At 39.8% G+C, this 22,485-nt stretch overlaps 2 protein-coding genes across 2 annotated transcripts; both read right to left on the reverse strand.

Annotated features, from left to right (window-relative positions):
- Window positions 1–317: 317 nt before the first annotated feature.
- On the reverse strand, window positions 318–8,543 carry serpine2 (serpin peptidase inhibitor, clade E (nexin, plasminogen activator inhibitor type 1), member 2). The gene is made up of 9 exons (XM_018684081.2): window positions 8,315–8,543; window positions 6,852–7,130; window positions 6,474–6,701; window positions 5,465–5,662; window positions 2,503–2,701; window positions 2,311–2,408; window positions 1,534–1,620; window positions 1,238–1,321; window positions 318–895 (listed from the first exon to the last, which is right to left on the reverse strand). The coding sequence occupies exons 2-9, from the start codon at window positions 7,111–7,113 to the stop codon at window positions 858–860; spliced, it is 1,194 nt and encodes a 397-aa protein (XP_018539597.1). The 5' UTR covers window positions 7,114–7,130; window positions 8,315–8,543; the 3' UTR covers window positions 318–857.
- Window positions 8,544–10,142: 1,599 nt separating this feature from the next.
- On the reverse strand, window positions 10,143–22,067 carry prss16 (serine protease 16). The gene is made up of 9 exons (XM_018684079.2): window positions 21,814–22,067; window positions 21,380–21,561; window positions 20,132–20,364; window positions 18,983–19,118; window positions 15,916–16,030; window positions 12,936–13,137; window positions 11,363–11,453; window positions 10,988–11,190; window positions 10,143–10,461 (listed from the first exon to the last, which is right to left on the reverse strand). The coding sequence occupies exons 1-9, from the start codon at window positions 22,018–22,020 to the stop codon at window positions 10,352–10,354; spliced, it is 1,479 nt and encodes a 492-aa protein (XP_018539595.1). The 5' UTR covers window positions 22,021–22,067; the 3' UTR covers window positions 10,143–10,351.
- Window positions 22,068–22,485: the final 418 nt, after the last annotated feature.

Consider the following 22,485-nt stretch of genomic DNA (forward strand, 5'->3'; position numbering starts at 1 on the left):
ATTGGAAATCTGCATGTGGTTCAGTGTTGTGACAGAGTGGTGACCCAACCATCCTACCTCTTGCTTCATACTTACACTCCAAGCCACCCACAAGTCTTAACAGGGTAAGTAGTTATACAGTTATACAGAAATACAGAGATGTGTTTTAATAGTGATAATAATAATAATAATAATGATAAAGAATCATAAATTTCTATTGTAATTATGATGAACATGTTAAAAATGAATACACAATCACAGTACTAAAGAATGTCACATGTACACAAACATTCTCTCCTCAGAAATACTATTATAGAATATACGTAAGGCAAAAATCATTGGTGTTATAAATATGTGTATTTATTCCGCAAGTACGGTAACAGAAGACTTCCTCAGTGAGGGAAACAATCAGTTTAAAGTAGCTGAATGCAAGGCTTTCAAGATGGGATGTACATTGGTGTAACTTTGGAGTGAAACTTAGAATCAACTGAAGTGATGTGACTTGAGATGGAGAACTTTTTACTGAAAACAACATGATAAATCACAAAATAAAATCACCCTATTCCAGAGTTCAGAAAATACACAATTGACATTCAAAGTTTTTCTTAAAAATGTAATAAATTCAAAAAAGTGTACAAAAAATTAAAACAGCTGGAAAATTTAGTCTGCAAAACATTTTATAAAGCATGCTAAGCATTACAGAAAATGGGTAACATAAAAAGCAATATTTATAACAAATAACATCATATGTCCACATTGTACATAAGTCTACAGCAAAGTGTATGTGTCTATGTGAGTGTGTGCTCATGTGTATGTTTGTGTTCATGCGTGGCAGTGTATAAGCATTTCCTGTGTTGGCCTATGATGCTGGTGATGGCTCAAGGCTTGTTGATCTGGCCCATGAAGAGAATGGTACCTGAGGACAGAGACAGAGAGCTCATTACAGTCAAATACTGCTCTCTACAGGTAAAAGCAATCAGTTCCAAGGTAAAGTGTCAACTATATTTTAACAAGAATATGAACAAGACAAAAAAGATTTTATGCAAGTTATTTCCATAAAATATTTGCCCAAGGGATTTGCATCATATAGCGAGTAGTGCTCTCTCTGGGGTTGTCTGGTTTTATTAAGCCTGACATTGGTGATAAACTGCCATGTGTGTGTATACTATGTCTGATATATTTCTCCTGTAGCTGTGCAAATGTTATTCATATAAATCTATTAAGGTGAGTAAATCCAGAAGGAAATAGAAGGTTCTACCTGTTGGGTTATGTCTGATGAGGAAGAGGAAAGGTCTGTCCACTGTAACCCAAGGTGGAGAGGACCGAGCCAGCAAAATGGCAGCTAAACAGAAAAGCAAACACATTGTAAAAACAGGTCAGAAACTGTAACAGTGTAGGATATTGTTAAGAATGTAGTAATGCTATACTATTAGAATAGTATACTATAATACTGAGTACAACTGCTATGTAGAACATTCTTATCAACTAAGCATACAGGTTTGCGTTAGGCTCAACATTTAAGTCCAAGACAAGGCACTCTGAACAAATACTTACTTGTGGCAGCTGCTGCTTTTGTTCCATCTTCATTCACCACAATTTTGGCTTTCTGGAGTGCCCTGGATACATGCACAGGCTCAACACCTGGGAAAACACTTACTGTTAATTCTAGATGTAGACAATACAGTGTATGAATATTCTGTGCCATCAATACCTTTTTATTAACAATTTGATATTGATCAGCCAATGCTGATGGTGGGTACATTATTAGTGTAATTATTTACTAGTGATCAACAGCATCAGTGAAGAAAACCTTGCTATCTACTTACAAACAGACTGTGCTTAACTGACATCTTTCTCTGCCTGTGTTAGTGCACTTTACTGAACCTTGTCAAAAGACATAACTGAGCGTTTTTAGTTGAGACTGCAACTGAACCTTGTAAAGAGTGATAAAACAGAAAAGAAGGGGAAAAAAGAGCCATCTTTTACCACATTATTACCAGGGGATAGTTGCAGTGTGGCTATTTCTTTCTCTTTTCAAAGATATGCAATACAGAGCTAATGCAGTTCTATTCAAACACCACATGATGGCACTAGAGCACTTAAATTCAGAGCTCCTTTCTGTTCATTGCTCAGGGAGATGATGAGTGATTCAGTTTTTCACACTGAACAGTGAGCTGTGCTTCATGCTGCTTACTGGATCTTAGCAGTAAACAGAAACAATCCTTCCATATTTTTATGCCTTGCTATTTTTTCAAACTGCTGTGAACACTTTGAGGCACTGTGGAAGCACTGCGTCACTTTTGGGTTTGGATTGATTGTGTTTTCACTCACTGATGTGTCTGAAGTCGGCTTTGACCTGACTGAACATGTCTGTTATTCCCAGTGCTGAAAGTGGGGCTTCCAAATCTACCTCCGCATCCGCAGTAAACCTACAGACACAAACACATACAAACACACACACTGCTAATGTTTGTCACATTCAGTCAACTATGTTTTAAGAACTGGTTTGTGTGTGTGTCTTACCTGGGGATAACCAGGTGGACTTTCCTCATGCGCATCAGTTTGGTCCAGCTCTGAACTGTGGCTGTGCTGATGTGTGGGACAACACGGGACAGGGGTGTGTCCTCATCAGAGGGGAGAACAATCAGCATGCTGATGGTGTTGCCATGGTAGGGCAGCTCAATCACCTTGTATTTCAGCCCCTGAGGTGTGGTGGCCATGCCTGGCAGCAGAGGAGAGGTTAACAAGAATGAAACTTGATACAGAAATAACCACCCTTTTTATTCCTATACATTTCTTGTATTTCCTTTTGGAAGGACATGCATGACTGATTGGTAACCAAGTTATCTTTCTGATGCATCTAATTAAAGAATAAAATTCTTAACAGACTTCCTGTTTTTACTTGACAAGTGATTTAGATAAAGTATCTTATCTTGTCCTCTTATTGGTTATTGAGTCTACATAATCCATTTTTCTTCTTTCTTGTGATGTAAGAAAAATGCTATGAAATCAGCGCTTTTCTTCCCCTGTTATACATCTGTAAGTTTTTACAGTATTTTTAATACAGTTGTTCCTTGTGTAGGCTGTAGCAGGTCTTTGTGTTTCTGTGGGTAACAGTTTTTCTTTGTCTCTCTGGCCACAGTGGTTATCGCAGCTCAATATTTTTATTTAATCTAAACAAACTAGAAGCGGAAAATGCATCATTTCCTGAGGGTAAGGACCTACCAGACAGCAGATGTTCATTATACCAAATGCAAAAGCCTCTCTGGTACAACACTGTAATATAGCAACTGTGTTGTATCAGTTGGTAAAGGGGAGTAGCAAAACAGACAGTTATATTCAAATATCACAGATTATGACTTTTTATTTTTACAGTGATACTATTTTTAGACCTACTGAGCCTTCCAAGATGCACTAGAGAGCTTTTCTCTTTATTCAGATACTTTATTAATACTGCTTAGAGCTTGAGATGGCATTCAGTGTGCTGGACTGTATGGGTCCTTTTGAAATAACAGCACATTTTCACCTAGTGCTGCACTTAGCTTTAACATAACAAAAAGTAACATATGTACAACGTAACTGTTGGCCAAAGAGAGCACACAGAGTCACAGCAGTACCAGTCTCACACCACAAGCATCAATTCAACAATGCTTACACAGTTTTCCATGCTTTATATGGCCATTAAATTAAATCACAGCACATTAAAGCCATGTATATGTGAATCCCACTACAATGATGTATCAAGCCATACCCAAGTGACTTAGGGCTGTCACCAACTTTAACTTTATATCTCTTTATGATGTTAGCACAGTAATTTGGTAACAAGAATCAAAGCAACAAGTCACAGACTTTCGACACTACAGTCAACACACTGCAGGATAGTGGAGAAACATCTGTGCCTCACAGCTGAACATGGCCTTAGTTTACCTCTAGCACTGTATGAGAGCTACCCACAGCACTCACCATGCTAACACAACTCTGACAACTCATCTAAATATAGATAACTGACTGGTATATCATTTCATTTCACACAAGGCTAAATAATATGCTACGGATGTCATTGCAACTCAACACAGGCTGACCTATGAATCATAAACTGGCAATGCCTGCGATTCTTTAAATAAACTAAATGAAACTATGTAATCATGAAATCTGTGTCAGTAGATCAGTTTGAAAGACCTGAGTGCTTAAGCACCTGCTGATAGGCCTGTTTCCTGCCATTTGTCCAAACTTGTATTTGTGAAGGTTCAGCCATGTAAAGACAGTTCAGACAAGCAGCAGTTCCTCATAGAAACTTATTGTTGAGTTAAAGGTGCACTGTGGAGTTTCTGACCAACTACAAGCTAGCAGACATGGATGTAAGCAAAGCAATAGCTTGCAATGGCTATGCAAATTCTGAGGACAGAAATGCATTCAACATATTTCTTAGACCTCAAGAATAAACACAATGTGTTTTGGTGGGATACACTGAATGTCAACATAACATGAATTTGTTCCCAAGAAAACCCCACCTTTAATTTTACTGTACCATCCAGTATTCTAAAAATGTTGTATGTAGAATTCAGGTCACATCATCCACCATACCCAAAGCACACTACCCGTCTGTGTCTCATGCCCTCCTGAGGATCATACTGAGCAGCATGCCTACCATAAATGGCTTTTTCAACACCTTCCATCCCCTACAAGATGTCCAGTTGTTCTCTGTCTCCTGCCACGAACTCATTACAATTAGCTCTGTTTTTAGTAACTTAAGGGCTGACATTTTCCTTCAAAATAGTTCCAAGTGTGGCAAACAAGAAAGAACCATTCTTGACACACATTCAAATTGGATCCTGTTGCCACTGAAAGTATAGTGCATGCTGATTTTTCTTTAGATGTGGACACTGGTATAATTTTAATTTAAGGGTCATTTCAGGGTCTGGTGATAGTGCACAGTAGGTTACTGCCTGCCACTCGTTCTATGCTAGTATATGGAAAAGCCATTAGTCCTTGATCAAACAAATCTGTGACACTGTGTGACTAATCATACTTCAACAGATTCCTGACAATTCACGGTGAAAGAAATGGAAGGCCCTAATATAGAATGAAGCCCCTCTAGATTTACGTACAGAGATAATCAAAAAATTTTATTTATCATATTACTGAGGTGAAATTTTATTTGACTTGTCTCATTTCCTCTTATCACTGATAGAAATGATCTGGCAACTTCATTTCAGCTACTCTAAATGCATTACTGCAACAAGCTGCAGGACAGCTTTCTAATCATGGAACAAAATATCTTTAAAATGTCATTTGGTGGTGTAATGTAATAAAGATCATGTTGTATTCAGCATCAATATGCATCTAAAATATTGGCTGTATGTAAAGAAGTCAGTGATGTCAAAGAAAAATAATCAAAACTGAATAATGGCTCTAATTAGATATATCCCAATGGTTAGTCTCAGACAGAGGGCCATCAGTGGAAACCTCATACATCAGTACTCACCTATATTGAAGACAGATAGCTGGGACATCATTGGGACTGAATATTCATTCCCATCACCACCTTTGAAGGGCCTCATCTTGGTGTTTGTTGGCTGGAAGCGAGACTTCCATAAGCCTTTGAAGTAGATTGAGTTGACAGTGACTAGACGGGTCATAGCTGGGTCCAACATGTCTGGTTTGATCAAGCTGGAGATGTGACCTGGATGAATAAGCAACATGAGGGCGACATCCAATCAGCAAGGCTTGATGAAAACCACCATCCCTTTCACATTCTCTTTAGTACAGATGAGGAAGTAAAAATGTAGCATCATATAAACACACCAATCTACGCAACAGAGGACTGTCCACATTACAGAGTTAGGGGTTTATACTGTTAAAAAGGCAAAATAGTTCAATGGTTTGAACATGTGTTTGTCTTTGTTGCAGGTAAATATACAGGGGTCCAAGCAACCTACACAGTGTGGACCTCTCACAGTCCTAGGGTGATCAGAAAGATGAATAAGGCTTACACAGGTGGACCACGTGAACTGTCAAATCTGTGTCTTTATTAGGAGTGTAACAATTATGAAACAGAGACCAAAGCAGCAATATGAATGTCTATATTTCATATTGCGATACAGATGGAACCGCAATACCCAGAGACTGTAGACCTCCCGCACACATCCAAGGCAGCAGTGTGGGAACAGGTATGAATTGAATCATGGCTCAAAAATCAAGATCTGAACACAACCATGGATTTGGAGAGTCACCCCTACTCTTTATCTAAACCATTTCCAATAAATTATTTTGCACAAAATGTGATGAAGTGTCTCTTAGTTTTAGTTCTATTCTCTCCAAACATACATATATGGATTCTTTACATACATGACTGACTGGAATTTTAGGGTTTGTGTGACAAATTTAATGAAAATTCATTTAAAAAACCCATTAAAAATACAAGCTCACATATAGACATAAACATGTTGTATATACTGTTGTATACAGCTGCTATGTACATCACTGACTCCTACCTTTGGTCTTATTGTTGACCCATTCGTTGATTTCATTGGCTGCCACCTCAGGGTTGTTGAAGTCCAAGCTCCTAGCCTCACTTTGGAAGTTCTCTTTGTTGGTGCTTACAAAGGACGCCTCCATGGGGAAGCCCTCCTGGCTGAAAATGCCATTGGCAATCAGCACGGCATCCTGGTTGGACTTGGTTGTCAAGGTCTTGTGCAGCTTCCTCAACATCTTGTAAGGACCTGGCAGACCAAATAAACAATAAATTATTTCCCAATCACTGCTTAATGTGGAGCGCTTATCAGCCAAATGTTAATGCTGAGACCAAGCTTACATACAAGGTTAATCAGAACAGCTCCACCTTAACTTCTACAGTCAGAGACAGTCCATACCATTTTTCTTGTAACGGAGAGCACTAATGATCTGCTTCCGGGTTTCTCCATGGGCTCCAGGTAGCAGCATGCCTAGAATGGAAGCCACTCCATGGGGTGAAAACACCACATTTTCCAGGGGCTTGGAGCGGACTACTTGCTGAAACACCTGTATGCCGAGATCTGAGCCCCGTTCACCATATGAGGGGGCCTGGGGCAGCACGCCATCAAGACAATGCAGAATCACCAGCGCATACAAGCAAAATACAGAGAGGTGCTTCATTATGGTTTATACAGCACCTGGAAGGAAAACAGAGTAGAGGCCGTCATTTCATAAGACCCATGGCAGTCTCAATTGTTTATTTGTTCTCCAGGTGACACATGCTTGCACTGGTTTCAAGTGTCCTGAAAATTTCATCATTAAGAAACCTGCCATCACCAACTATAGATTTATGAAAACATCAATCTACAACCAATAGGATTCTTTAAAGTCACTTCCAAGCTGGATGTCCCTTTCATATGACTCATGATGGTTTACCACAATCATCACATGCACCTTCGCTTGTCCTTGGGCAACAAAACCTTTTATCCAGTGCTGCAGGGTCTGACTAACTCTTACTCACACTGTCTAAATATTACAGTCTAACCATTACCAACCTACTGAAACTGCTCTCCTCTTTCAGTTTACTTTTAGACTAAATTAAATCTTTCAGACCATTTTAGGACAATGATTCAGTCTGCACCCTACTCACTGAAGCAGAATGACTGGCTACAAAAGCCAGTCAGAGTGCCAGCTGGCTGGCTTGGAGGACGCAGAGCATCTATGTGAATTGTGTGGTTTTATTGTACATGGACTCACTGGTAATCATGCTACACATATCCACAATTACAGTGTTGACTATGCATAAGTTTAGGTTACTGGTTATTAACGTCATTGTTCATTTGCTGATTAGATTTGCATTTAGCTCATTATATCCCTTTTGGTCGAAAAGTTAAAAACATGCCTTAAAACTTTGCTTTTTTTCCCCCAATTTGTCATGTCTGTCCGACAAACTTGCAGGAATGGAATACTCACATAAAAAGTCATCCCTGAGCAGCATGCTGCTCATACATAAAGACAGCACTCTACAGGGGAACCGAGGGGGAAGCTTAGCACTGCAAGTGAAGCGCACTTCTGGATTTCTGTCACGTTAACAAATTTAAACTTACAAAAATAAGTTTTTACGTGGTAGATTTACGTTAATTATTTTTAGCTAATTTAATTAGTCAAAAGCCCCATCTGGCTGAAATACAATACATTCTTTAATGTTAATGTTAGCTATATAAAAATATTTAAATGGTTAGAGCAACTGTTTGCGCTAGAATGCAGACAGGCTACAAAGTGAAGCTACATATTGCTAAGCTAGATATAACTTCTGAACCTGCTGATAGCGACATTTATTGAGTCTGCACTAACAATTAACGTTAAAAAACGACGGTCCTACCGATCAGGACGTGACGTTATTTCGACTTATACCGCAGGTGAAATTGTATCAGTCCACTTTCCTCTGCCGTCCAAATCAGAAGCGAAGGTTCGTCCGCGAGGTAATTGAGAAAGAATTTAAACTCTTTATTCCAGTGAAAGCGAAGGCCACCACTGACTCCACCGAGCTTTAAGAGAGGACTTTATTGGAGTGAACTCCGCCTTCCAACCAAACAGCCGAGCAACAAGGGAGTAACTCCGTTAGTATCAACGATACACTTACAGAACACTATTTTCCGGTAAACTTTCAAAATAAAACATTGTTGTCCATTTCCCTGCCTTTTATGATATAATACACATAATTTCACAGAATATTCTGGTATAATTTTGTTGCTGTACTTAACTGAATTGTCGCTTATATTTTTCTAAACGAACAAAAAGCTTAGTGTCACGTTTAAGTTCATGTAACTACTTCCGGTAAACTTTTAGCCAACTCTGGCTAACTTGACGCAACTAACAACTTGGAAGTTGTTTATAACAGGAAGATGCAATCAAGGGGAACATTTACACTGTGCAGGAGCGGTCATCTTGGTCACTTTGGGTGATATTCAGTAGAAAATGGGTTTACCTCGCCCGTTCTCAAAGGACCACCTGATGCTTCTCTATGAGATGATTCGGTTGGGTGGCAACACAAACACACACATACACACCTGTAAAGAGGCTGAGGCTCAGTTACATCCCTGCTGCTGCCAAAGAGAGGATTATGAGTAAATGCTTGAGGGTTAGAATTACAGGGGATTAAATGAGAGTCTACAGGCAAATTATGACAGAATCGATCATAAATGTTTTCTTTAACAAAGACAGGCTGTGTGGGCTGTCATGATGATATATATTTCACCTGAGTATTCTATGTGCTGAACCTCTGCTTTAATAGATTGGTTTCACACAGTATCTAACTAAATACCCAGGTGGAGGCTTTAGATTTAATGCCACAGCATGGGACATACATAGTGGGGCTAGATTCAGGTCAGATTTTGGTCTGTGGTCTTTGTGGATGTGTGGTTTGTGCTGGGATGGGGGTCTTGCATGTCCAGCTGGGATGCAGAGATGGGACTTGTTGTGAAAATAAACATTGTTAAGCAGAGTGGGGAGGGTCATTGTGTGTGTGTGTGTGTGTTCTGAGTTTATCATCAAACAAGACTCAACTTGTGCTGAACAAGACCAGATGTGTGTATGTTTGTGCAACAACCCTTGAAAACGAGCTAAAGTCATCTCTAGATAAATTCTATGTTGAAAAGTTTTGTTTTAGTTTCATTGTTGTCAGTTTAAATACCATCTTCAGTGTGCTGTGGAACTACCAAATACAGAGAAAGGCTCATTCGTGCAGTCATGGTGTTAATGAACTTACTGATAACCTTTGTTTTGAAAGCTTCTGAATTTTCTAAAAGCTGCTGTGAAAGATGCAGTTTCTCAATATTAAATGTATTTGTCAAGAGCTGGCCACACAAAGTGTCCTGTATGCAGATAGGATTGGTCAATTCAAAAGTAAATATACTGGGAAATTTTCAGTTTCACATGCTTGCACACATTTTTTTCATACACAAGAAAATGTTCTTGTTGGTCTTCAATGAAATAGTCACCCCACAGAAGGATTAACTAAGACTATCTAGGACTATTCTAAACTATCTCTGAGACAGCATACATGCTTATCTGATTTAAAAGGCCAGGATTAACTAAACATAGGCCTCCTCCTAGTTTAATGTACATTCATACCCTGCCCTGGAAACCAGCTACTTATGTGGTTCTACCTATGCATAATGTTGCAATGTTAACTCAGAAAATGCAGAGAATCATATAAAAAAAAACTTTATTCATCTGCTCAAAATTGTCTCACTCATTTAAAATACATGAACTTTTACTGATGCTTGTGTAAAGTGCGTTCTCAAGCAGTCATAAATGTGGCAGTATAATAAACAATTCACTTCCAATGTCAATGATCTGCACAAAAGAATAATTAGTTTGCTTTGGAAAGCCACTGATTGGCCTACTCAGCTGTCAGTCATTGCTTCAACCACTGCTGGAGGAGTAAGAAGATGTGGTCACGGGCCAGAGCCAGCTGGGGGAGATCCTCGCTCCTGGCAGGGTACATGTTGGCACAGTGGGCTGTTCCTGGATCAGAAAGATATTTATGTATGAAGGATATGGCAGGGAAAAGTGGTAAAACTGAGAGTTACAAGAACAATTATCCACCTAGTAAAATTAAAGTTGAACAAGCAAGCCATTGTTCTACTGAAAGAGTTGCTTGGTACTTATAATGTAAAGCAACCAAAAAAGAAAGGCAGTGTTCAGTGAACCTGCAACAGATTTTAGACCTGAACACAGACAAATTCAAAGAGCTGTTAAAAAGCATAATGATGAACTGGATAATGAAGACATGTACCTATCATGCACAAGGCACCTGCAATACATAAGCAAGAGCACACATAACTCATGTAATGTGTATTTTTTACTTGGGCTTTGTCTTCAGTTATGTTCTAAATCATACTTTACAGAAACCACAATTGCAGGATGTTGCAAAAATGTTACAGTGGAAATGGTACATGTATACCATTACTGTGAAGGTTATAGCATCAAATACTTGAAGCCCAAACACAAGGACATAGAGCATCACCCTACTGTGCACATTTTTTCTCACCTTTGATGAAAACAGCAGGGAGGCTAGATGTGATGTCCTGTGTGATTCCCAAGGCGTGCCAGGGGTCAATGGACCCGTTGGGGAAAACTATTCTGCTGGAGCGGATGTCATAGCCGCCGTAATACTCATTGGTCTGGGCCACGGCCTCCGCCAGCTGCTCAGCACTGACATTATAGAAGTCTGCACACTGTTTCACATAATACCTAGATGAGAAAACACATATTAACTCTGCAACATGTGATAAAACTGGAAGCAAAGGTTCAAAATTGGCCAGTGTTTAATGTTGAAATAATAGTTGGAGAAAGGGGGAGCAGGTGCAGAGGTAAAAGCATAATCATGAGTATAAGGTGGAGAGGCAGTGTTTGGTGTACTCACAGAAGAGGGAGGCCAGTGAATGGTTGATTGGGTGAACTGGTGCTCTGGTAGAATCCAAATTCAGTGCAGGTCTGGTAGACCCACTGTCTCCCTGACAACACACACACACACACACACACATTTTACTCATGGCCAAAATATTCATTTGCTTAATAGAAAGTAAATCAAGCTTTCAACACAGGGCAGGTAAGACGAAACACACAAAAATCTTTGGAATCAGTCCATTATTGAGCAATAACGGCGTACCCAGCAACAATGAACAGATGCTGCAATTTAATCCCAACTGGGAGTTGCTGGAATACTGCTGCCTTAATCAGTTAGTGTGTTTGTGTTATTGTGTGACTTTCAGTGGTGGGAAAAGTATTCAGTAAAAGTACCAGACAATAACACAAACAAACTAACAGATCCAGGCAGCAGTCATCCAGCAACTCCCACTCCCATAAAATCACTGTTTTTGTTAATGGAGTCTGGTAGTGATATATAGTCATGCTTCTAGTTAAACAAAAAGGATCTTACTCTTGAATAAAACATTTAAATCTCTGTAGAAATAATATCCATAATGTTGTCACACTTATTATAACAATCTGAGCTTGTCAGTAGCAAAACTAAGCACTTCCACAGAGGTGGATAATTGTCCATTAGATTAGATTGCCCACTGTTTGCAGTAGCTGGGTACACTATCATCTAAAAACACGGGAAAATAAGGTCCTTTAAGAGAGGAAAGAGTTTAAGTGAAACCCACAAAACAAGGAGGGTAGTTGGGAAAGTTTACGCAAACGCATCCCGGTGGCTTTTTAAAAGACCACTTCCTGTTCCAGTGATCCCACTCCAGTCCTCCCACTCATGAAACCAAATCTGGGAAAATGAACCACAGCCTGGGGCAAGAGTGCAACAAGGAATATAGAGAAACCGTTTTTGATTAAACATGCAAAGTTGTTATTCAACACTCTGTGCCCCAATAAGAGACAACAGAGACAAAATAGCATACACTGTCTTAGAATAGCTACTTTCCAGTGGATAATTTCAAAATAAGTATACCCTGTATTTTTAAACATTGATGTAAAAACAGTGTTGGTTTTATTGTTCTTCATATAACTTCACCCCAAAAGAAAAAAAACATTATTTTTAGGATGCTTGCATCATTCCAGGAGTTTTTCTTTTTAAGAGTGAAGTGATGTAATTACATTTTTGGTGTACTTTGTCTGCCAGAGCCAGCCCAGTCTGCTGTTATTTAAGTAAGTAACAACCTACTTTTCCCAAAAATGCCTTTCAGCAACACCCAAAAATGTGTTTTCTACATTATGACAATAGCCACATCCCTTACTCAGAAGATAACCTGTCTTGTGGGTGTGTTATATTCTGGTCTCCTGATGCTACTGATGGAGGAGACATTGGTGTTTTTCCCTCCACTGGACCTGATTGCTCTTGTATTATTAGTGAGAAACAGTGGAAAATTTCAATGAGACATCACGTTGGAAAAAAAACATTCCATCTGACAACCTGAAAACAAACTGGACAAAAACCTTAATTACACAAACAGAAAGCCACCTTCCACAATTATGCTCATACCCACCTCCCCCTGCAGCTGGCCCCTCCCAGGATGTGTTAGTCATGTCTCTGAGGTAGGTGTTGAAGCTGACATCCAGGCATTTCATAGAGAAGGTTTCCATCATGAGGCGGGCCACAGCAGCATAGCGGGCATATGGCTCCCCTAGTGAGGTGTCGCCCATTATACCACACAGCACCTTGATGGTGATGTTACCACCTGTCACGCCCTGCATTGATAGAAAAGCAAATACTGAACTTCTTTCATTACTTGTAGATTGAAGCAGATTTGTCCCAGAATTCTGATGATCTCCATTGATAACAAGTGATGCATTGACAAAATAAGAGAGGATGGGCTCTAACAAAAACCAAGTGTAACGATGTACTGCCACATAATATGATAAAAATTAAAATTACTTAATGATGGCATCTCCCCATGCAGTACTTTAAGTCTTAGAGACTTAAGACTGCATGGGGTGATAATCAAAGCAAGTTTTCATCTTTTCTGTCCTATTCTTGTGAACACTGACACAAACATTCACTTGGACTCAAAGATGAACTGATTAGATTCTGGTCAAAGGTCAAGGTCACTGTGATCTCACAAAACACCATAACTCAAGAATTTACACGCTAATTAACTTCAACTGGACTGGCTGGCGGAGACATACAACTGTGAGGTGGTAATTCTAGATTTCGCAGCATTCTGAGTAAACTCTTAGGCGTGAAAATCCCAGGATATCAGCAGCAGTAAATACTTAAACCAGCCTGTCTGGCACCAACAATCATGCCACGGTCAAAGTCACTTCTAATGTTTCATATGAACATTAACTGAAGTTTCTGGCCTGTATCTACAGGATTTTATGCACTGCACTGCTGCCACGATTGGCTGATTTGATTATTGGGCACATAAGAAGGTGTACAGGTTTTCCCATTAGTGAGTGTATGTGTTTCTGGAATGACTGCTGGATGAGTAAACATTTGGCAGTGGTTACAGGTCTTACATGTGAAAGGAAAGCCTTGTTAACTATAAATGACCTGTGACTACTATCCTATCTGCATCTTCTGTGTAAAAAGAAGAACTGTTAGTACTTGTTCTTCAAGCTGTAGTCTTACATAATGTCCTTCCGTATTTTATAAAGCACCCCATTGATAACCCCTCGACTGTGAAGCCACTGCTCTGACTCCTCTGATTAAGTTACATCTCACTCCTAGTTCTTACCCAAATTCCTCAATGGTACCTAAAACCTGGTAGTTTGCTCTACACCCAGCCCTTCCTGTCAGAGAGGCAGCTGTTGGCTGGGTTTGTCCGCTAGTGCTGTGGACTCTGTGGCCCACCGCTCTTCTCGGGTCTTTTATAAGCGTCTCTTTAGCTTGGGGCGACAGGAAACCAGAGAGACCAAAGAGTCTTTTGTTACTTTTTCACATTAGCTTATTGGTAACCGGACTCACGTCTCCTCAAGGCACCAGGGGGACAGAGAGGGGATAGGATGAAAAAAGGGGAGGGGAAAAGAGGGGTAACTGGTAAAAAAAAAAAAAAAAAAAGGACATCTAGAGGGAAAGAGAACGGGGACGGATGTACAGTAACAGGTAATAAGAAAAGAAAAAAGAAATAAATATTATATGTACTCCACAAAAGCTAAGCAATATCATTTATTGTATATATAACTGCATTAGAGGATTTTTTTCCAATGTGAACTGTGATAGTCAGTTTTCACAACTCAGAGTTGCTTTTTTCTCTCTTGAAAAATTTAATACAAGTGTCTTGTATTAAAGGAACAGCTGCACAGAAATAGACATGTCACAAAAATACACTTAAACTACAACTGAGCACACGACAGACTGAACCATCCAACAGTTATCTGTTTCCATCACCCAGTCTTATTCTGGACTCCTTCCTTCTCACGAGCTTACCACAGATATATCTGATTGTCCATACAACATCTGCACTGTAAATAATGAGACATCAGACAGTCTGTGTCCACGCTCAGTACTGAATGGTGTAATGCAGGTTGATGTACAGCAGAAATGATTCTCACTACAATGGTTGTCTATGAAGACACCATTATGCAACATTTTTGCATATCACATATTATCATTACAATCTGTATTCATGACCCTGGGCTTCATTGGGGGGGGGGGTTTACTTTTTCATACTGTCTTTCAGGAACTGCTCCAATAGAATACAAGAGGAGCAGCATAAACCCAACTAGATTGGGTTTATCTAAAAGTAAAAACCTGATTCCCATCTTCCAGTGTTATCTTTCTCAGCCAGTCCCTTCTTTTCTAAGTCACAGGCCACCTATAATGTTATGCAGGTCCACTGCTCATATTGAGATATAGATAAAGTGAGCAAGCAAGCAGCCCCAGGACCAACCCTGGAGACCCTCTTACAAGGCGGCATTGCTGGGCCTCTCACTGTGGTACAATGCAGGGTTTATTATGTTTCAGTAAACTGCTTGGGCTATCTCTAACCCTCCTACACCTCATAGCTGTTTTCCACTCAACCAAGACTAGATACTAGGTCAACCCCCGACCTACAAAGCCTCTCCACAAAGTCAACATGCATGAAACATGTCGGATCTAATACTTGGTTTCTATATCAGGTGTTTGTCTGTGTCTCCTGGAATTGTCCAGTAATTTCAAATCACATCAAATGATTTTAAAACCATATGTTTTGGTGGTTTTAGAGATTCATTTTTTGATAATAGGACAATAGGACTGTATGTGTGTAACCTGTACTATGAGCCATTTGTTTGTTTTGTTTAGGAAAAATCAGCACAATGGCAAATATGGCATATTGTCCTTCAGGCAACTAATAATTAATCAATAATAAGTATTTTTTTCAGCATCTCATAAATTTCTAAATTTTGTTTGTAACACTTGTGAGACACCAACTTTTGGCACAATACGGTAGCTAACAGTTGCCTTAATCCAAATAATTACCATCTGCTCCAAAAATCCATATTTATGATGTTTTAGTGATGTTGTTTAGCATGTGTCTCTCTGACCTCAAACCCCCTGTTGTCTTCATTGTACTGGACCACATCCATGAAGTTGCCAGCCAGCATTTCCAGGAAGTAGGAAAAGTCGTTCATTGTCTGGATCTGCAGTTTTGAACACAAGCTGGAGGGAGAGAGAGAGGAAGGAGGAAGAGAGAAGAGAGGAGGCAAGGGAATATGGAGGGAGATGAAGAAGTGGTGGAGAAGGAGGAGCAGAAGAAGAAGAAATTGGGAGACAAAGGAAAAGGGAAAAAATGGGGAACGTGGGGGAGACAGAGAGAGAAATAGGAGGAAAATTAGACCATGTTTTGCATGTTTTGGCATCTGCACAGAGCATCTTGGCACATTTTCTCTTTTCCTGTGCTCTCAGGGATAACCTCAGGCCATTTCCCTAAAGTACATAACTAGCCACCAGCAAGTGTTTAGAAATGTCTCTAACATCATGATAACATCTAGAAAAAAAGAACTAAAGAGCAGTGACCACCATGGATGAGTGGTGGAGCAATCTGTGATCCAAAACAAAAAGAAAGTTTCAAATTGTCTCTCAATAAAATGTGAAAACCATTTTTTTTTTGTGTGAATAGCTGATTTCACCATTTCTTAGCGGAACAGTGATTCATTCAAAGTCAATACACGTATGTTGATTAAAGTCATCAGTCAAGTTGACAGTAATAAGGTGCAGAGTCAAGGTGGAAATGACCATGTTTGTTATCCTTTGCAGAAGTGTAGTTGTGTATAGACTTGGACATACATAGACACACGTCTGCGAAAAAGTCTGAGGTAATAAAATTACAGCTTCCTCAAGTGTCTGTCAAATGTCCTTTGCTATGGTAAATTTCAGTAACATGCTGATGAAATCATGACGCAAGTACTGTATTCTCTGGGGCATTGTGGTTTGGAAGCTGGACAAGCCTCCAAACCATCTTTGTGTGACCTCTGTGTGTTTGTGCCTGTATGAGGACATGTCTGCGTCTACAGCCTGCATCATCTGCAACAAGCTAAAATAAAAGACATCCAATGTGGTCAGGCCAGTGCAGACACAGAGATGAGGCTCCATCACAGTATTAGTTCTGTGAGACTAACCACACCAATATAAAAGTAATTTAAGTCTACTTATTCATCATGCTGACTGACCTTACTGTCACTATAACAACCTAAGATACACACATTTAGAATAACACCAGGGACAGCAAATAACAAAAGACACTGAAAAAGAAAATAATGTCACAAGGGAGTGAGAAAATGTTTTTAAAAAAATAGATGCAAGGTAGAGTCACTTCTGTTGAAGCAGAGGCCAGCAGCCCTTTTAAAGGGTTGGTTCCACCCAAATTAGGAGCAAGAGCTAAAAGAGGAATAGAAGAAAATTCATCATCATCAACTATTAAGATGCCTACATTGATTTTTTAGCCAGTAGGAGAAAAGCTCCTGCAACAATCTGTCACACAATGCTTTGACAGGCTTTTCACATCACAAAATTGCTACAGCTAGCATGTTAGCAGTTAACAGTTTCCCATTTACACATGAACAGCGTAAACCTTCATTGGCAGCCATGGTTCAGCTGGAACTCCTGAAGGAAATATCTGGCTCTTGAGCTGGTAAATGCTCCACTACTGTATGTCTACCAGGCTAATGGCTGCAGGCTTTGTCTGTCTGAAGTTTGGTGTTGGGTGGACAGTGGGTTTATCAGGGGTTTTTTTTCGTTTGTTTTTTTGCTGATAACACTTGCAGTTAGAACCAAGATAAATGGGTGGTGAAGTTCACTGGCCAGAAAAGTAAGTTAGCTATCATCCAACAGTTATCTGTTTCTATCACCAAGTCTTAATAAGGACATCTTCTTCCTCCCTAGAGACAGACATTGGTTAGCTTAGCTTGGCATAAAGACTAATGGGAAAACAGCTAATCTGGCTCTGTACCAAAACCAAAGTGTAAAATCTCAAATTGCGGTTTTGCATCCTGTTATCACTGTGAGGTTGCTTTGCAACTGTCGGAGAGTCCAGGGAGCCACTGTGGCTAGCCAAGAAATAGTCTGGTTTTCGCATGGGTGCGAATACTTAAACAAATGAGCCACAGTGAGCTTTAGAGGTACTAGTCATTTGAAAGTAGCCAGAGTAGCTGTTTCCTGTGTCTCCAGTCTTTTTGCTAATGTAAAATAGTAAGCTGCTGGCTGTAGCCTTCTATTTAACAGACAGAAATAAGTGGAATTCATCTTCTCATCTTACTCTTGGCAAGAAAGTGAACAGGCATACTACTGTAAATCCTGTAATATAAGGATTATACCTTATGTACATATTCTTGTGATTGTGGACAGCTTTGACTTTTAGCAATCCTGTTGAACTGTTAAACATTCTGTTGAACATGCTATGTGTTATTTTCACAGCAGACATTTTGGCTATGTCATAACAATAACAATGTAATGAGTAACATTAATCGTGCTGCATTTTTTTGGACACCAGTTCCAGATCCCTGGTATTGTGATGAATGTATGGTTTACCAGTACACCTCCATGGAACATCACAACCATTATTAATGTTATAAACTAAATCTGTGTTTTTCCTACATTGTCAAAGTCAACGTTTTCTGAGGGAAAAAGAGTCCATAACTGCTCTCCACACCCTACACACCACACAGGCATTTTCAGCATCCTATCTGATTAGACCTCTGCTCACTCCACTGAATCAAGCTGTGCTGGGAGTTTGCTCGAGGTCACCAAATTTCCTTGACTAAGGATAGTAATAGAGGACTAATTTGCCTTGTGCCAAGAACTACTTTAAAGCAAACAAGAGAGTGAGGGAATGTACATGTCCACACAGCCCTGAGAGGAGCTCTGATCAGGTAAAGTGGAAACACCTGTGCAGTGTGGTGAGTGGGGTTTAATCATCCCAGGCACTGGCAAGTCTAGTAAAAAACCTTCAGGTTACTTCATATAATCTCCCTCTGTAAATCAAACTCTAATTAAAAGAGCAACAAATTGAATCAAATACTGAATGAATGCATCATCTCTAGCCTTGGTCAGGTTAAATTTTGCAGTACACAACAGGATAGAGAAGGAGTGGTAACAGAAAGTAAATGAACATACTTGAAGTCTTTAGTGATGTTGTCATAGCTCTCAGGATCTTTCAGGCGTTCCACAAGGGTATCTGAGGCCTGTTTCACCTGTAGGGGACAGTCTGCATTCTCTGAGGCCAGTGAACGCCACACAACCTCCAAGTACTCTGGCAAAACATAAAGACAGAGGGAGAAGTAGACTTAAACCTGGGCTGCTATAAAAAGGACCACAATAATACACAAAAACCTCAATCAAACACTTAAAAAAATAACTATTTTGAGGCACTGCAAAATCACCAATTCATCTTCAAAACAGCATGTGAATCAAGTTCTATTCAAGTGCTAGAGAATGTATTTGTTTGAACAGGTTTCAGTGAGGTTGAAAGTGAAATGATGAGTGGATTTCACGGTTAATGAAACTCTAAAAGCAGGCTCTCAGAGGAGAAACTCCACATTACAAAATCTGGAACGAAAGCCAATCTCTTACTGGTAGTAATGCTGACTAACTGCAGCGTTGTTTTGGGAAATAGTAAATTTAGGACTAAGAGTGGAAATATACCTGACATCAGTACACCATGCACACTATTCTCTGAGTGTTTTGTCTTTGTGTTTTGGATCTTTTCCTCAAGTCTGAGAGAATGTGGGTTGAAAGTGGGTGATAGTGTCTTTAAGATAGCATGTGTGTGTGGGTGGAACAGCTCAGCCTCGTGTTCAAAGCTTCTCTGACCTTGATTCCAGCCTGGAGCCTTCCGGAGGAAAACAATGGGCTAAGCCAAACACAACACAGACAGAGATAGAGAATAAACCCTTCCTCATTTTTGATCTGTCTGGGGCTCTTACTTCCAAGACACTGAACAAAACTAGAAAATTGTTGTTGGTCTTGACAGATGTTGGTGCTGGAGCATGACTCATTCAATATCCAATGTTCATCTGAGCCTGGTTTAATGCATAATGTAATAGTGAAACATTCTCTTCTAACAATTTGAAGGAGTATTCTATGATGTGGTCTTAGTTTATTTTCTGATAGTAAGTTGTACTTAAATTCCCTATTTTTTTTTTTTTTTTAATAAAACACTGATTATGTGAAACATGAATGGCATGAATCAGGGTTTTACATTATGGGGTGAGAAAAATGTGCATGTGTGTGCATGTCTGGTCACGTGTCAGTGTCTCTTCATACCTGGGAAGTTGACAGTAGCATGAACAGGTGCACTCGTGGCCACGGAGGCGTGCACCAGGTGAGGGTACTTCAGCCTGAACCAAGCGGCGAGGGAACCTGGGTACGACCCCCCGAACGCCACCCACTTTCTGTTGGTCAGCCCTCGGGCCTCTGCGATCACGGTGCGGAAGTGAGCCAGGTCGGCTAAAGCCTGACGACTGCTGAGGAAACGCAGGTTGTCTGTGCTGAGGTCACTGGATGGAGAGAAGAAGGAAGCTAAGTTTAAATAGTAGTGAGTGACCATCTAGACTGTGTATCCATCTTTCTGCCTATACAGTACTACATGGGCAGTGAGCAGGACTGTCCTGATCCGAATGCAGGACTGCCATCTGGTGGTACAACAGCTTCACCTGCATCAGTTACTGAATTTACTTAGCTTGTGAATCTGGTGGTCTGATGCATTTTGTCCGTTTGTTGAGTATTGCTCAACCAGAGTCACTAAAACTTTTTCAAACTATTGTAAAAACACAATGAGGGTGATGTAATAGCTACCTTTCATCATTCTATAAAAAGATACTCCCCCAATCTCCACAGGGAAACTCTTTGTTCATTCCACAGTACGCAACACGACACCACAGAGCAAAAAAGCTGAAATCTGCACCAACCTGCTGACAGTGTTGGAGGAGCAGAATTCAAAACCAAGATTCATTAAGATCCACTTTTATCTTCTTCCATGGTAACAGACTGGATTTATCTGACTCAACAAATGGTTCTTTTTTTAAAGCTTGTAAAGTGCTTAGACCCACGTTAGCTGGTTGACAGACATCACATGTAGATAATATGACACCAAACAGGAAACTTGCTATTTAAAGGCAAGTTTCAGTTTCACACAAATAGCTTGTTTTCTTTGGTCGTTGCATATCTGTATTTTGCTTATTTTAGCTCAAACTAACCCCTCATGAACCAAAATTGAAGGGAACCTATAAACTCACAATTACTGTGCAAATCTCAAAGTTTAACACAAAACTGATGTGTTAAAGATTTTGGAAAATCTTTTAAAATCTGACTGGAGTTCTTGCAAGAAAGATTAATTTCTTTGTCTGTACTGCCATAACTGGCCTTTTTTGGTGTTCACACACACAGTACATTGTTGCAATCTGCCCAAAAGCACAGAAGGAGTAAAAGCTGTAGTGACAGAATAAACTGCTCTAACCAAAACAGAAAAACACCCTTAAAGAAGATCAAGAACACCAGCAAAGTGAACTGTACACTGTTGGGTGACTCCTTCCATAGAAGCGATGTTCCAGCATCAAGCAAAGTGCTCCCAGTTTCTCGGCGTAGGTGAGCCAGGTTCCACTCTCCATCCATGCTGGATTGGCTGGACCCTCTCCACCTATCATCAGAAACACTGGACCACCTGGCCTGTAGAAGGCCTCATTTACAAAGTATCTCTGGGGCAAAAAAGGGAGAGAGGGTTGTTCAGATTTGGCAATACTATATAATACTTATAGACTGTAGTCTTTATGGTGAAGTAGGTGTGTGCAAACAGACACTGAAACACTTAACTGTCCTTGATGAAATCTTCAATTCACTACATTCCTTCTTTATCTTCCACTATACTAAATACTGGCTTAATCTGATCCCTTTGATAATTTTTCAAAATCTGTTTCAACCCTTGAAAGGATAAACATTGACAGACTTACTTGCTTCCACTCTCTGCTGTCTGCACCATTGAAGTGATCCAGTTTCTGAGTGAACCATTGCTCCTCAAACACAGCTCTCTGCTGGGTATCCTGCACTTGATGAAACCTCCTGAACCCCTTATACTGTCCCTCTCCAACAGCAAAGAGAGACAACAGGAAATATATGGTTACCTTGCACATAGGTAACCCACACGTTTGAAAAGCCATGTTCGTATAAAGAGGGAAACAGTTAAGAGCATGTGACTCAGTTTCATATGGTCATATGACAAGTTCTTCTGGTACTTTAAATGACTCGCCAAGCGTGGGAGATACGAGTTTCCTACTTCAAATACAGTTATGTGAAGTTCACTTGCAGAAAATTCACATATAGTCTTTAAGTAAAGCAAAAAATAGTATGTATTTTTTTATTATAGCTGTGTATTACCTCAAAATACTTAGAAATCTACTCAAAGACACAACTTTCGTTGAATGTTTTGTTAAATGTGACACTACTCTATGTTGTTAAAATAGACTAAATGACTAAAACAAGTGATTCGTGTTAAATGTATCGACTATGTGAAAACTGGTAATGTGCCAAACTGTAGGAAATCACAGGTCACCTGGGGTCGGTCAACTAACTGTCCCCGCTGAAGCTCTTGAAGTACACACAAACAATCATAGCATTTTACCAAC

This window comes from Lates calcarifer, linkage group LG21 (assembly GCF_001640805.2).
Source record: "Lates calcarifer isolate ASB-BC8 linkage group LG21, TLL_Latcal_v3, whole genome shotgun sequence".
NCBI lineage: Eukaryota > Metazoa > Chordata > Actinopteri > Centropomidae > Lates > Lates calcarifer.